General features: G+C 46.5%; 1 protein-coding gene across 1 annotated transcript in view; it reads left to right on the top strand.

Moving 5' to 3' along the window:
* Positions 1–16,528, top strand: part of LOC133341677 (Fanconi anemia group A protein-like) — a 107,241-nt gene that overhangs the window by 19,933 nt on the left and 70,780 nt on the right. Inside the window, exons 8-13 of the mRNA XM_061550268.1 lie at positions 2,532–2,593; positions 7,418–7,451; positions 7,713–7,773; positions 9,185–9,297; positions 13,429–13,505; positions 15,369–15,510. Of these exons, the coding sequence (XP_061406252.1) occupies positions 2,532–2,593; positions 7,418–7,451; positions 7,713–7,773; positions 9,185–9,297; positions 13,429–13,505; positions 15,369–15,510 (489 nt within the window). The remainder of the gene's footprint in view (positions 1–2,531; positions 2,594–7,417; positions 7,452–7,712; positions 7,774–9,184; positions 9,298–13,428; positions 13,506–15,368; positions 15,511–16,528) is intronic.

A 16,528-nucleotide genomic window follows, 5' to 3' on the forward strand; every position in this document is an offset into this window, starting at 1 on the left:
TACAAAAGCAATTACTTTTTTCTTGATATAGTTTTTTTATGTTTCTACTTTTTGTTATTGAAAATTTGAAACTTGGTATTCTTAGAACGCAGCGATTCAATATCTCGCAGTATGGAACCAAACGATCGGCTGATTTTTAGCAGCGTCCGAGCGTATGTGCAGTGCACACAGAATATGAACAAGGGAGGCCCCTATGGCAACCCTGTTGTGTAATGTTGAGTTGTAATGTTGGTACAACTCTGTTGTAGATGCCGATGTTTACTTGGGCTTTATCTGTGCTACACCAATACTAGTTTTTTTTCTTCTATTCACCCCCTTATCCCGAAATGCCAAATAGGTTCACAATTCCAGTCACACTTTCTTGGACTGAGCATTTTGCATCTTGTCCGAATCAAACCAAGGAAGTCGGAAGAACATTCTCTGTTGTTCGAGACACTCATGACGCACACTCTGTTTTAGTTATATATCTAATCCATGAAAAAGAAGATCCCAGAATTCAGCTCATTTTAGGTTTTCTTGAAAGGCTGAATTAATTAATCACGTCTGTGATGATGTTAATAAGCCGTGCACTCCCTACATATCACCGTAATAAGCACTTGCGACGTTTACACCGAGCAGCTTTAAAAGTGCAATATCTTCGTAGTTTCGAATAGGACGTGCATGTTTGGAAAAAAACGTAAAAAATATTCTAAAGAGCTCGGAACTGTTCTATATTTGCTTTTTGTTGCCATTGGTCAGGTGGACGAATTGATCTTTCCTCTTGACTAAGATGTGCAGCCGACATGGTGTCAACAACTTGTACACGCTCAGCACTCTTTGTATTTTTCAAACATTGGACGACTGAAGTTTTTTTTGCACATTTATTATAAGCGCTTGTTTTATTCGCAAGATTTGGGTGTGAGCTCGACACGGTTTACACCACACGTCTGTCCGCTCGCGGTTAGTATCCAGCCATTGAACTTCATTGAGACGTTTTTAAGAATTCTTGTTTTTTTAATTAAACTCATAACTTTTTTGACATTTTCATTTGAGCCACGAACCTAAAATCGGAAGAAAAATTATCTATTGATGACAATCTGCTGTCATAACCTGTTTAACAGGAAAGGTCATTTTAATTATAGAACAAAATTATTGGTGTATTTAAATAGGCCTAAAATTATTCACAACTTTCACTCTTTTTATTAAGTCTAAAATCCAAAGATTTGTACGTTTTCAGATTTCGACAGGATCATCTTCACCTATCATTCGGAATATTGGAACATTCGGCAAGGCCAGAGCCCCATATGTTTCGAATTAACAAATTGTAAAATAGTAATAGTTGCTTTCTGGTCGTGGGTGTGCGCGGTGCACAACGCTCGCTAACGAGAGCGGTTGTGGTGGGGTCCCTGATGTCCACCGAGCCCAGGGTGAGTTGGGCTCCTCCCCCACAGGAATTCCCACGTTGCTCCTGGGTGGTTGGGGTTTGAATTGTGGACACCACTCAAGCCGGCTCGGTGACGTTCAAAGGTTTTACACATTTGAACGCATTGGCAGTACACCGGTGGGTGCGCGGTATGAAAATTAAAAGTAAAAAAATTCCGCAATAATGATTTATTTTCCCATAATTCGCAACCCCCAGTCAGAAAATATTGCGGGGGTGGTGGTGATGGTGCATCAAAATCAACTCTCGTGATGTCAAAGCGGTCGGAAGACGAACATTATATGAGCAACTGAACACAAAGCTTCATAATATTCATAATATAGGTTTTTGGGTCAGATCGCGTTATTTATAAATGTGTCGTAACCCTCCACCACCCGACACGGCCAATCAGTAAAAAATGTGTCACGTTTTCAAAGAACAAATTAATTGACTACTTTAGCCCACCGGTGTGTTAAAGAGCGAATCAACAGCATTTTAAAATTTGAGTAGTACGACGTTTTGCTGATAATTACAATCAGCTTCATCGGGCATGAATGGTGAGGCTCTCCTGTTGCTTCCGGTCTTAAATAGAGCAGCATCAGGGTGACGTCATCATTTAATTCAACTCAATCTGGTGCAGTGATTCGAGGCAAGGAGGGGGAGGGTATTGTAATTATATAGATTGGTAATCATTCAATTGTTATTCATTGGTATTTGTTTCCCTTATAAGGAATTGTAATTGTATTTATTTGATAATACGCTTCCAGGCCGCACTAAAGCTCCAGTCTTTTGCCGTATAGCAGCACCCAGCCTGATGACGATTGGCTGGCTCCGTGTTCCAAACGCAGATTTGACTCGTGCCCTAGACTTGGTCTGACGGTTCCTCGATTCTATGGACCCAAATCAACGGTCAATATTGACCTCTTTTAGCAAGTCTCAGTCGACTGAATAAACCTTCGAATCATGTCATACTTGGTGACAGGGTCAATTAATGAACCTAGACTGAACGCCGTGCGCTCACAACCCCTCGCCCCGCACTTACACTCGCACAGCTCTGCTGCAGAGGACCGCTCCGTGGTGTAACATTGAGTGGTGTGGTTTCCTGTGCCCGTGTGCGATCTGTGCTGAGCAGGGCTGGTGGTCGAACTGGTCCGGGTTGCGTATGGAGATGCCGGCCAGGAGACAGGTCAACAGGTCAGTGAGCGCTCTGCCCACCCTGCCGACGGGGGCAGCGTGGGCCTCCTGCTTGCGCCGGACTCGCGCTGACCATGGCTCGTTGGGAGATGCGGGGCTTGCTTGAGTGGCGGCGGTGGGAGTGACTTGTGAATCTGGTGTTGGAGAATGGAGATTTTATTTTGCTCTTGGGATATAGCAGCCGTGGCCAGGTCAAGATGCTTTGGCTCTCTGCAGCAAGAGGGACTGGTTGTTCTGTGGAGCCAGTCACACTACGGGATGGCCCACTCACTACACCACAATTATAAACACGTACATCGACAGCCCCTTTTGTTAATTCGCTGCTGGATATGGGCAATGGCGGAGCCAGGATTTTCAGGTAGGGGGGGCTACCCCTCCAGCAATGAAAAATGATAGAGGAGTTGTTAGTAAGTAAGGACTTGTCCCTTGCTTTTTATTCGAACTGTGTGTGATCGGCATCACGCTCGCTGAAGGTGAATGCCTTCAGGGAAGCCATGTACTGTATACGCAACTGCACACAATTATGTGAGTCGCTTATAACCGCTTTGCCGTTACTTATTGCCAATGATGGACTCAGACTATTGTCCTATCATCTCATAGAGTCCCTGGCACCTAATAATATGCTACACAGTGGCAGTGGGGGTCGTAAAATGCCGATTTATTCATATTTAAACCCCAATGATCCGATCGAAATTAGGGATTTCGATCGGATAATTGGGGGGGCACGTGCCACCCCACTGCCTCCCCACTGGCTCTGCCAGTGGATGTGGGCTTTGGGCTGTGGGAGTTGTTTGAACATACTTCACTTCGTCGGTCAGTTTGCAAAGAGAAGAGTGAAAGTGCTGTTTGTGATGACTTCATGAGGCCAGAATGGTGCACGACGGCTTGGTGTCGCCAACACCACATCTGGCCGCTTTTGTCTCCCTATTGCAGAAGTTCACACACACGGCTCCATGTACTCGATTTTAAAGCTTAGGCTATGTAGGCAGGGTCCTGGGACTGGTTCTGATATCACTCACAACTGGTGTTACCCGTGGCCTGGAATAGAACGCATGTCACTCGCCACACTGAATCTAAACAACACCGGCTAAAACTCCTATTTCCTTTAAATCTCGACATTTCATAGCACTGATCATATTTAACATCCATCGGAGCCACAGACAGTTTTTCTTGATTGCCGTAAAGTCGGTGAGCTGGTTTTTCCTTCCTGCTTTAATTTCTCATAGGGTTCTTAAGTGCAATGTAGCCTCTGCTTACCCTAAGCACTAAAATGTCTTAAGTGTCTCACTGGCTAGTCTCTCCATGGAAGAACTCCTGATTCCTTTTAAAGGTGGTACTCATTTTTATCGACCCTGGTTGGGAGTTGATCTACCCTGCTCAGTGTAGCTGGTCCGCCCTGTCCCCTCTCCCATCGTGAATCCTTTTAAAGTGGGGGACAGGTTGGTTAAATAGCAACAACAACGATACAACTTATAAAGTTTGGAGACGATGAGTAGTGACTCTGTGTTCTGTCCTCCGAAGAAGTGGGGCCACGCCACAACAGATGGGCACCAGAGGTTTGTGAAACGGCAAAAGTTTATTTCAAAAGTCCTCTTCAGAAGGGCAATTGTTTGTATCTGCCATAGTGATCAGAGACCCCCTCCTTGTCACAACATCGCAGTTCAATTTCTCATGTCGAAATCCACCAAAATCTCTATTGGCGACATGCCCCGTACTCTAATGAGCACTTGGGGGCTCTGGGTCCAATCCCTGATCACTGTTGCATTCACTTAGAATTATAATAAAAACGCACCTGGTTCTGCGTAGCAACTATCAGAGTGCACAATTATACGTGTGATTCATCGAAGGCGAGCTCACACCGGCTACATCAGTAACACAACAACAGTCTCTCATCTATGGTGGCAAGCCTTGCTAGAGTCTGAAGACTCATTTCATGAGGGTCCTGTTTGGTCAGTTGACGAGTGTGGGAGGAAATTGGGAGAATGGTGGTGCAGTGGGGGGGTAACCTTTGTAACACGAACACTCGTGCCTCACGCCAGGAGGTACCTGGGTTCGATTCCTGACCAGGGTGCCTGCCTTTTGTCCATGTTCTGCATGAATGTCCCAAAGTCTCCAGTTTACTCCCATTACTAAAACAAAATGCAATGTAACCGATATTTCATGGGGCCTCCCTTGCCAGTATCAAAATATAAGAATGGGGTTTACCCTTTCTGGCAATAAAACAGGTGTTGGGATGTTAAGACACCAAACTGAAACCTTTTTCAAGGAATCATGTCTGCATTGAACTACGTATAATTGTGGTGAACATGCAAGAAAAAACATGTTCTGCATTGTCTTTGAAACTGATTGGTCCACACCAGAGACATGATTTCTTGCAAAAGTTTTCAGTTTGGTGTTTTAACATCTTAACACCTTTTTTATTGACAGAAAAAGTAAATCCTCTTATGTGTGTAATGGGTTCAACTGAGTCGCAGAAGTTGACTTGGAGGCAACACATTTATTCAGTTCCAACACACGGGGTAACTTTCCCCTGAACAGAATAACAACCTATGGTGGTGACCACCAGGCTAACAACACTAGTTACAACGTAACTGGTGTAGTTAGCCAGGTGGTGACCACCAGGCTAGCTACACTGGTTACCACGTAACTGGTGTAGTTAGTTAGGTGGTGACCACCCGGCTAACTACACTAGTTACAACGCAACTGCTACTACGGACCGGGACCAACAGCTTCGGCCCGCGTCCACATCTTGGAGACTCGTTGAACGGAGAACGTAGACGAAGGTTTCTTCCAGGATGAACAACCACCCCTCTCGGGACCCGGCTCATAGTCTCTGTTGCGTGGCCGGCTCCGCCCTTGGCCTCGTCCACCTTCCAGAATCCTCGGGAAGGATCTGGGTCCTAATCACGTCACCCCCCCTAGCCCCCACTTGGGGCCCCTTTGTAAGACTTAACCGGTCACGTGTCCTCCCGGGTCAACCAGAGTGCCATGGCCTCACACAACCTCATCCTTTGGTCGGCACCCACACACCCTGTCCTGTAGGGTCGGTACTACACCCCAATATCAGTTACATATGTAACTGATATTGGCCAAGCATCACAATTCTTTGGGGTTTGCAGATTTTTCTCTATTAGGATTGCATGTGGCGATATCGCCCCCCCCCCCCCAATTGCGAAAACTTGGTGGAACCGGACTAAAGAAATCTTAACATGTGGTGAGACTTTTCTTAAAACATGGCCACATGGTAAAGATACACTTAATGATTTTCTGAATCATCTCAATGCACAAAACCCGGCCATCCAGTTCACCATGGAAATGGAGGTGAATAACACACTCCCATTCCTGTATATTTTGCTTGGACATGGTCTAAATGGCAAAATAACATTCAGCGTTTACCAAAAGCGAACGCACACCGATGCCTATCTGAATACAGATTCACATCACCCAGCTCAGAAATCCTCTCTTATCAAGACACTCATACATCGGGCTAAAACAGTGTCAGATGGTGAAAGTCTAGTGAGAGAAATTAAATATGTTAAGGAAGCACTACGACATAATGGCTACAATAATGCTCAATTAACAGCATTGAATGCCAAATCACGAACGCAAAGCAACACTGCTGAAAGTGATCAGATTGTTACAACAATTAAAATACCATATATCTTAGGAGTAACTGACAAATTAGCCTGTGTTTTGCAAAAGCAAAATATTAAAGTAAAATTTGGTACAGTACACAAAATTAAAAAACTAGTATCTTGCACTAAAGACGAATTGCCTAAATTACTAACAAGGTGTATATCGGATTAATTGTTTATGTGGCAGATGCTATATTGGTCAGATGGGACGTAACATCAGCGTGAGACTAAAAGAACACCAAAGAAATAGTAAATGATCTCAAACACAACTGTCGGCAGTGGCAGAACATTCTTGTCAACAAGGACACTCAATTGATTTTGATAACGTTGAAGTGTTGTGTAAAACTAATTATTACTGGCCAAGACTAATTAGAGAATCCATTGAAATTGAGAGAAATAGAAATAACTTTAATCGCTCTGACAGCTACAGGCTTCGTGCGGCCTGGAAGCGTATTATTAAATAAAATATGTATTACAATTACAATTCCTTATAGGGGAAACATATACTAATTAATAACAATTGACTAATTATCAATTTATTATATAATTACAATACCCTCCCCGCCTCAAATCACTGCACCTGAATGAGTTAAATGATGACGTCACCCTGCTGCTGCTCTATTTAAGACCGGGAGCAAGTGGAGGACTTCACCATTCTGGAAAATTGCCCGATGATGCTGGATGTAATTACCAGCGAAACGTCGTTGTCAAAAATTGTAAAGGATGTTGAATCACTCTTCAACACACCGGTGGGCTGAAGTGAACTATTTGTCTTTTGTCGACGTGACACTTTTTTACTGTTTGGCCGTGTTGGGTGGTGAAGGGTTACGACACATTTATAAATAACGCGATCTAACTCAAAAACGTTTATTATGAAGCGTAATAATAATAAAACACTGCAGCGGTTTTAGTAAAATTACAGATCATCAGCCCAGTACAGCTACACTATTTGTCAACTGTTTACGGCTTCACTCTGTTTAAGCATTAATGGTCCAGCACAGTCCAGATTCCCTGTTTCTGCTTGAGAGTATGCCTATTTGTAAATTGTGTGACCATCTAATAAACAGGAATAAGACTCATGAATACAATATAACGTGATCTAACCACCGACAGTAATCTCCATGAGTTGCGTCGACGTTTTGCGTGATACCATCGCGACTTATGCTCGAATTCTGCACTGCGTCCACAGGTTTGCGTTCAGATACTGGATCTACTCTTACACGGTGAGTACAGCAGAGTGACAGACCTGTCTTTGATGGGGACTCGAGACAACAGACAGACTGGTTTCTGGGGTCCTTGGACAATAGACAAACAGACCAGTTTCTATTGGGTCTCTAGACCATAGACAGACAGACTGCTCTCCGATAGATTCTTTACGGGTTTCACGACGGTGACGGCCTGGCAGCCGCAGTCCCCTGGAAGTCTGCAGCGGTGCCGGCGCCGTGAGATGGGCATCACCCTCACAGCGTCTCTGTGCCCGGCAGGCTGCACGGCGGAGCTCGTGAGCGGCGCGCCACCGCCGGCCCCGGCTCGACGCCTTCCCAGGTGAGTGCCGCGACAGGGAAAGAAAAAAGACTTCCCCCCCCCCGCACCCCCCGCACCCCCCGAGCCCCCCACCCCCCCCGCCCCGCCCCCCGCTTGGGGTGGTTGAAGCACTCACCAATTCACTCCAGTCACTCATCAGTGATCAGTCGCCTCCTTGTCACAATTGTATTGCTACTGCCATGTAACTTCCCTTCTTGATTCCTTCACTCAGTCTGCCAGACACTGATTATTTAATCTTGTCCAAACTGTTCAACCAACACACTGCAGGTCACAATCGTCTCTTTTCCCCACGTTAGAATGATAAACTTGATAGGAAGGACTGATGCGGATAATTCAAAATCGAGGATAATAAAAAATATATACATTTTCCGTGGATTTCTATGCAAAAAATCACTAATATAGATATAAATTATGTTTAAGTTAAGAAAATGTTGTTTGTTAATGAATAAAGAAAATTGTAGTAAAGAATGCATTGATCTTGTTTGATTACAAAAGGTGATGTGTGTGCTCAGTGATAACACTTTCCCTGCTCCCGCGCAAAAGACTCGGCCCACTAAGTGGATGATAGCAGAGCCACGCCAATCAACATCAATCAAATTCCACCCACTGTTGTAAAGATATGCAACTACTCTACTGTGGAGGCGATTACGTGGATTTCGTATTAACCAGAGTGGATATTTGTTCTATTTAAGCACGTGGCTTGTTATTAACATTTCTTATAATAACAATGTATTACTGTTTTTAGATGGATGATTAATTTGGGCTTAAGGGAAAAATCCATGAGTTATTAATTTATATAAAATTCTCGGGTGCCGTTTAAACCCGCAAATCGGATAAACGGTACACGAATAATCGAAAGTTTACTATATGTAGTAGTTTCTGTTTTGAGTGTCTGTGGGTGGTTGTGTATGAGTGATTGTGAGTTGTATTTGAGTGGTTGTCTAGCAGTAAATGTGATAGTTTGTCTATGAGAGGTTGGTCATGAAAAGTTCATCATGAGTAGTTGCCAGTAAGGGCTTTATGGGGAACGGTAGTTTAGCAGTGAGCATGCTGCCACCCGAGTTGGATTCCCGCTCACTACCAGCACCAGTGACAATTATCTGACATGGTCCTTTGGCCTACTCCTAGGTGGACTTGGCCTCAAATGAGAGCCTGGTACAGTGTGTAAATATCGCTGCTTGGGATACAAAGGTGGCCGGGCGTGGTGCTCGCCACCCACCCCCTCCTGTGCTGTGCCGGCCTTCATACGTACTCACAGCAACTGCGTCAAAAGTCTTTTGAGGCTATAATGGGGAATTTGATCTTTGTCTGAGAGAGAGATTCTGTCTGTGTGAGGTCGCCTTTGAGAGATTGTCTATGAGTGTTCATCTCTGCTCCCTGCCGCTCACTGCCGTGTGTCCTGTGTGTCCAGGCTGAACCCCTGGGAGCTCGTCGCCCTGAGTCCTTCCGTGCCTCTCCCCGCACTGCGTGCGTTCTGCTCGCACCACCTCTCTCTCCTCCTCAGCCACGACCCCCGGCTCAAAGGTTCTATGTGCACCGGGCTTCGTGTGGATGTTCACGGCACGCTGCAAGCGGGTTCACCGAGTGACCGCTCACCGTAGTTATAATAATCTTCATCGTCGTCGTTTGTAGGGCGCCTTTCGTGCCACAAAGATTAAGGCCACATCACCCAAGTTAAGATGATTAAACAAATATTTACAAAGACAAAAAGAATACTCGTAGAATGATTACATTACATAAAGAGAAGGGAAACATTTAATTAAATTGTTAAATAATCAAAAGATGCCAGCGTCAAATCAGAAGGCTACAACAAACAAATAGGTCTTGAGCTTTGATGTTAAATGTAGCCACCTCATTCGGCGTACGTCGATGAGGTCGATCACGGTTGTGAGTATCGTTTTTTTATGCCTGATAAAAAGCACCGCTAAGACGCTGGTCACCGTTTTGCCACGCCTTTAGAAACGTCTCACAATAAACACAACGCGTCCACCCATGTTAACCGAGAAATGATGGAGCTGCGATGGTGTAATGGTCAGCAACATTGGACTTGCAAAAATCCAGAAGTCACCGGTTCAATTCCATCCTTTGGTGCGGGATTTTCTTTAATCCCTCCCACAGTCACGATTGACAGGTTGCGTGCGGTGGGGTCAAGTGTGGGTATGCCCCCACCCCTTCCGAGACGTCTCAGAATGACAATATTTATTAATACTGGAGGCATCCGATGAGCTTGAAGCTCTTTTTCACAGCTATCCAGTAGGGGCGGGTAAGAACGTTACAACAAACAATACAAAAACACGATAGTAGTACAAAGTACAAGAAAGATAAACAAATTACTGAAAACATATAAATTAAACTAAACCATCCCCATCCTACCAGGCAAAGCCCACTGAGGTATCCACTTATTTTTTAGAAGCGACCTGGCCACAAATAATAGCTCAACAAAGTGGCTTATCATCCATGCATAACAGCGTCACGACCGTAGCAACTACCACCCGTAATAAGGCTTGGCCATATACATGAAGAACACCATCACAGAGTTGTATGCCTTCCCACCAACTGAAAAAGAAGCCACCTACACCTCCAGCATCAAGATAGGAGAGCTGCATTTAACTGACGTGTACAGTGCCCCTAATTCAAAGTGGCCAAGGCCAGCACTCCCAAGTGCATCAATCCCAGCATACTCTGTGGGGCTATGCAGTAGTAGATCAGGCCGACGGCAAAGACCTCACCGACTGGATTTCCGCCGATGATCTGCACCTGGTTTTCGATCCCAAGCAGCAAGCAACCTTCCACTTTGCTCGCTGACAATGCGACTACAACCCTGACATGACCACCATCGTTTCCAAAGATCAAAGTGGGTGCACACTTCACACGTTCTGCAAAATACTCCCAAGCTTCCCCAGAAGTCAACATAGGCCCATCAGTCATTGCTCATATTGGCATTGAAATCCTCGTGATTGTGTCAACGATTACCAAGGTGCAACCTGGTCAAAGCCGACTGGGACCACTATAAGGAGACGGTAGACAGTGGAGAGTCGATCTCCCACAATACCAGAATGCTATCACCGTTTATTTGCTTCCTTGCTGCAGCCGCCACGAAGAGCATTCCCGAGGCTTCTGGAAAGAATCCACTTACTCCCCGTGACAAAAGAGACCCAGGACTTGCTCCGACAGTACAACCAATCAGGCAGCCCACAGGTTGGAAAGCCTTTAGACTCAGCCAGACACCAGCAGTGGATTGAATTATTTGAAGGCCTGGACTTCACAAACACAAGCCACCATGCATGGGCTCTAGTATGATGCCTGAGTGCTGCTAAACCAACAGAATACTGGACTGCAAAAGTCCTGCCAAACTCAATAGCCTCCAATCTAGTGGAGTACACAAAAGGACAGCTCAAGAAAAACATCACGTGAGAGATCCATTGCCAATAAACCAGACAATGGCCTCTATTTCTTCGTAATACTCCACCACCATCAGCACAGAGGAAGCGAGGGAGGGTCTGGGTGCAATGAAGAAAGGCAAGGCTGTCAGCCGAGATGCGATCCCCCCCACAATTCCTCCATCCCTTAGACACTAGGGGACTCCAATGGCTGGCAAAACTGTATACAAAAACCATGAAAACCGGATGCATCCCAAAAGCATGGCGGGAGGCGATGGTCATTACCATACCTAAACACAGCAAGTCAACCAACTACCCAGGAAGCTATAGACCGATATCACTCATGTGCATGACCTATAAACTCCTGGAATGCATCATCCTCAGAGAATCAGCTCCCTCATTGAGTCGGTGATCCTTGAAAAACAAGCGGGATTCTGGCCTGGATGCAGCTGCTGTGACCAAGTTTTGGCCCTTGCGACACACATCGAGGCTGGATTCCGGAAGAAATCCAAGACCGGCGCAGCCTTTGTTGACTTATCATTGGCCTACGGCACAGTCTGGATTAAGGGCTTGATGTTGAAGCTCGCAAAGACCATTCCCTGCCTCAAAACAATAATCCTGATATAGATGATGCTGAGCAATAGGCGACTGCGTGTCTATATGGGCAACAAATAACAGCTCACCCCGGTTCCTCAACAATGGATTGCCACAAGGTTCAGTACTCGCGTCATCGATCTTCAACGTCTACACAAGTGACATGCCACCAACTGGGTCATGCAAATTTGTTTATGCGGATGACCGTGCCCTGGCAACGCAAGCAGCCACTTTCAACAACATCGGATCCACTCTGAACCAAGATCTAACCACCATGGGGGAATATTTCCAGAAATTGAGACTCAAGCCAAATCCCCACAAAAAAACAGTCACAGGATTTAATCTTGACAATAGGCAGCACCAAGCACACTCTGAAAGGGACCTGCGGCAATACTGTGCGACACGACCTCACTCCAACCTATTTCAGAGTGAAGCTAGACCATATGCGAACCTTCCACGACTACCTGAAAAGGTAGCTGTCAAGACCAAAACAAGGGTCACCTGGTTCAGAAACTGGCAAGCACAAGCTGGGTGGGGAGCCTACGGATATCAATGAGGGCACCTTTTGTGCTCTGTAGCCGAGTACTGTGGTCACACGCGACTTGTTCATGTCCAAGCTGAACACTGCAATGCGGTGTAATACAGGAACCCTCAAGTCGACCCCAACACTCTGGCTGCCCGTGCTGTCACAAATCTCCCCCCACTGCAACGCTGCAACCCTCCAGGAAGTTCTACAAATCGAGGAAAACGGTTGTCTTCCAATTAATCAGGACCTCCATAACGTCCCTCGTCATCGCTTGAAGTCACGTAAGCCCTTTTGGACCCATCAGCTTCAACAATCTGAGTTTAACCCCGATGAAGCTTGGAGAGCTGAATGGAGTTCAAAGAAGTCGCAGACAGACACCTTGTGAAAGACCCAACGCAGGTGATCTCTGGGTTTGATCTTCCACGAACCTCATGGTCTACCCTAAACCACATGCACTGCACAAACCATGGCAGATGCAGATACCTGATGCACAAATGGAAAGTGAAAAACTCTTCAGTCTACGACTGTGGTCATCCAGAACAGACCATTCAACATATAAAGATGCAATGCCCGATCCACAAATACGAAGGAGACAATACAGCGATACTCTCCGCTCACTCCTGACGTGGATATCTGGTTTAACCACCTGGACATGAAATTGTAGCTGTTGCTCTGCATCTATATCACCCATACGAAGGAAGAAGTCAATGCACACTCATCCACACACGGGGGAAACGCACCAATTGCCGAGTGTGTGCATGTGTTTTTGGCTTTGCTGGGTGTGCACATTATCATGACTCTGTGTATGGTTGGTTGACTGTGTGTGCGTGGTTGACTGCGTGCGTGGTTAACTGTATGTGTGTGGTTGGCTGTGTGTGTGCATGGTTGGCTCTGTGTGTGCGTGGTTGACTGTGTATGTGTGTGGTTGACTGTATGGTTGGTTGATGGTGTGTGTGTGGTTGACTGTATGTGTGCGTGGTTGGCTGTGTGTGTGCGTGGTTGGCTCTGTGTGTGCGTGGTTGACTGTGTATGTGTGTGGTTGGCTGTATGGTTGGTTGATGGTGTGTGCGTGGTTGACTGTGTATGTGTGGTTGACTGTATGGTTGGTTGATGGTATGTGTGTGGTTGGCTGTATTTCGTGCGCTCTGTGTGCAGTTGCCGACGCTGTGTCTCGGCAGGCAGAGTGGAGCTTTGCAAAGATGCCGCCGTTTCTTTTTGATATTTATAGACAGGTAAGTGTGAACGTTTATTCATCGGTCATTCTTCATTCAACCTCTAACATGCTTTTGCACCGAGCCATCCATACCGCAAATAGATATAATTTGCCTCGGTGTGGAGCCTCGAATGGTTTGGGTTCGATTCCTGTCTCGGGCTACTTTCTATATGGAATTTATATGTTCTCCTCCTGTTCTGCCTGGGTTTCTTCTGGGTTCTCCGATTTCTTCCTGTAACTTAAAAAAAACACATTTTAAACATCCTATGACTGACAAATTACTTAATTGGCATTACACACAGCAGCAACCTTGCCCCTCTACTGTGAAAGTTTTGTAGGACTCTCCTGAAAATAAGTCTTGAGGCTCAGTGAGGTTTTCAGAATATCAGATTCAGAATATGTATTTATTTCTACTGGAGGAATCTGATGAGCTATAAAGCTCTTTTTCACAGATATCCAGTAAGGGGTCGGGTCAGAACCTTATGTTTCCTGGATTAAGCATCGCAATAATAACTCGTCAACTGTTGACGGAACCGGAAATGGTTTTGGAAGCAGCACCGAGTTGTGAGGACACGGGAAGACCCGGACTGCTGTAGCGATGCGTCTCCTTCACGTGTCCTTCACGTGTCCTTCACGTGTCCACAATAGAGGTTTTTTGGGTTAGATTGCGTCAATATAAATGTGTCGGTAAACCCCTCACCACCTAACACAGCCAAATAGTGAGGTTTGTCACGTAAACAAAACATGCCAATTAATTACTTGTCCAGCGCACCAGTTGTGTGTTAGAGAGTAAACTCACAAAATTGACCATTCGAGTACGACATTTCACCGGTAATTACATCCGGCCTCATCAGGCAACAGCCAGAATGATGGATTAATCCTCCTCCTTCGGTCTTAAACAGAGGGGTAAATGTGATGTCACTGTGAGCCAATCAGACAAAATCCTCCTTCACGTGCAGTTGTATGTGTGGAAGGAAAAAAATAATTTCCTCAGAGAAAACCGAATCGTGTGTGGAGTACAAACAATCCTCACAAATTGGTCACCAACCCACTTTCTGTACTGTCCTCAATGGCGACTTAGCATCTCTTGTACATGACCTCGGTACAATCCAACAACGCTGTCTCCACGTCACTGGGTTACAGGCATTCATTACCTCCACACCCAGTCTCTCTGTGTGTGTCTTTGTTCTATGACCGTGTCTCCCTCGCTGTATGCCAGCAGGTTTTGTCTGTCCTTGTGCGTACGTTTGTCTATAAGTCTGTGTGTGTCAGTCAGTCGGTCTGTCTTGCATGTTTATCATTTCATCATGCCTGTCTGCTTGTCTGCCTGTGTGTCCCTATGTCTTATGTCCAATCTGTCTACTCGTCTGCATGGCTGTCTCTCGGCCGCTACGTGTTTTGGTTATACCTGTCTCTGTCTCTGCCTTTCTGCTTGCCTCTTAATGTGTCTCTTAGCCAGTCTGCGTGTTTCTGCCATGAATATCTCACTATGCTGCATGCTGTGCTGTGACTTTGGGGAGCGGTAGTGTATTGGTTAGCGCGCTGCGCTACAAACCCGGCGACCTGAGTTTGATTCCCGCCCACGGCCAACACCAGTGATGATTATCTGAACTGGTCATGGGCTGCTCCTAGGTCGACTCGGCCTCGAATGAGTACCTGATGTAGTGTGTAAACATCACCACTGGGGAGACAAAGGCGGTCGGGCGTGGTGCTGGCCACCCACCCCCTCGTGTGCCATTCTGGTCTTCATAGATGCTCGCGAACAGCACTTGCCCCAACAGTCTTTCCAGAATATGGGGGGGGATCTTTGTCTTTGCTCTGACTGTGCTGTGACTCCGCTATAACCGTTGTGCGGCTGCGTGCTGTTCCTGTGCTCCCATAGCTGATGCTGCCGTTCGGTGTGGAGGAGCTGATATCTCAGTTTGAGAGCATCCTGGGCACACAGGAGTTGAACTGGCCGGCCGTGCTGTCCTGCGTCTCCGCACTGCTCGCGTGCTTCCCAAAGGCCCACATCCTGCTGCAAGGCACGCACACCTATTTGTTTTTTATTTTCTGTGTACATCTGCGTCTGTGTTTATCTTGTTGTCTGTATGAGTTTGTGTTCATGTCTTGTTGCGTGTGAGTGTGTCTTGTTGTTTGTGTGAGTGTGTGCATGTGTCTTGTGGTGGAAAGCGGGAGTGTAGCGGTGAGCGCGCTGCGCTATGAACCCGGCGACCCGAGTCCGATGCCCGCTCGCGGCCAACACCAGTGACGATTATCTGAACTAGTTCTGGGCCTCCCCAAGGCCGACTCGGCCTCAAATGAGTACCTGATACGGTGTCTAAACATCGCCACTAGGGAGACAAAGGCAGCCGGGCGTGGTGCTGGCCACCCGCCCGCTTGTGTGCCATTCCAGCCTTCATAGGCGCTCGCTAACAGCCTTTGCCGCAACAGACTGTTAAGGCTTTAAGGGATTCTTTGTCTTTCTCTTTTTGTGTCTTGTTGTCTGTGCCTCTATGGCTGGCTGGCAATTTGTCTTTCTGGACGTTTTTGTAATTATAATTTTATCTGTTTTGTTAGCTGTGTGTGTATCTGCGTGCGTGTTCGTCTTCTTCAGCTGGCAAAACAACCCCCACCTCTGTTCCTGCCGGTTGGTGACGCTGTGGTGGCTGTGAGCAATGCCACGGGGGGGGGGGGGGGGGGGATATAAATCGTCCATTCCCCTCGTGGTGCTCGCAGTCGCCACAGTGGCCAACGGGGGCTCTGGAAGGGTGTGAGGGGGGGCTGGTGACCCCTCCACATTCAAACTAAGTTACCAAAAAAACGTCCAGAAAAGATCACACTAAGCTCGTGCTGGAGGCTTCGGGGGTGGGGGAGAGGCGTCTCTGACGTCTCCTGGTCAAACCCCATTTGGTACAGCCAGGAGACTGAACCCTGAACCTCAAAATTCTGGGTCATATCGCCTTCTTGCCCAGCCTGTGTGTTTCTGTGTGTTTTGTAATTGTGTGAGAGACACCTGTACAGGGCACAATGTCAAGCGGGGTTGACTTGTCTGGCTGTGTG

The sequence above is a fragment of the Lethenteron reissneri genome, chromosome 12 (assembly GCF_015708825.2).
Source record: "Lethenteron reissneri isolate LAM-NWPU_2019-01 chromosome 12, ASM1570882v1, whole genome shotgun sequence".
In the NCBI taxonomy this organism is placed as follows: Eukaryota; Metazoa; Chordata; class Hyperoartia; order Petromyzontiformes; family Petromyzontidae; genus Lethenteron; species Lethenteron reissneri.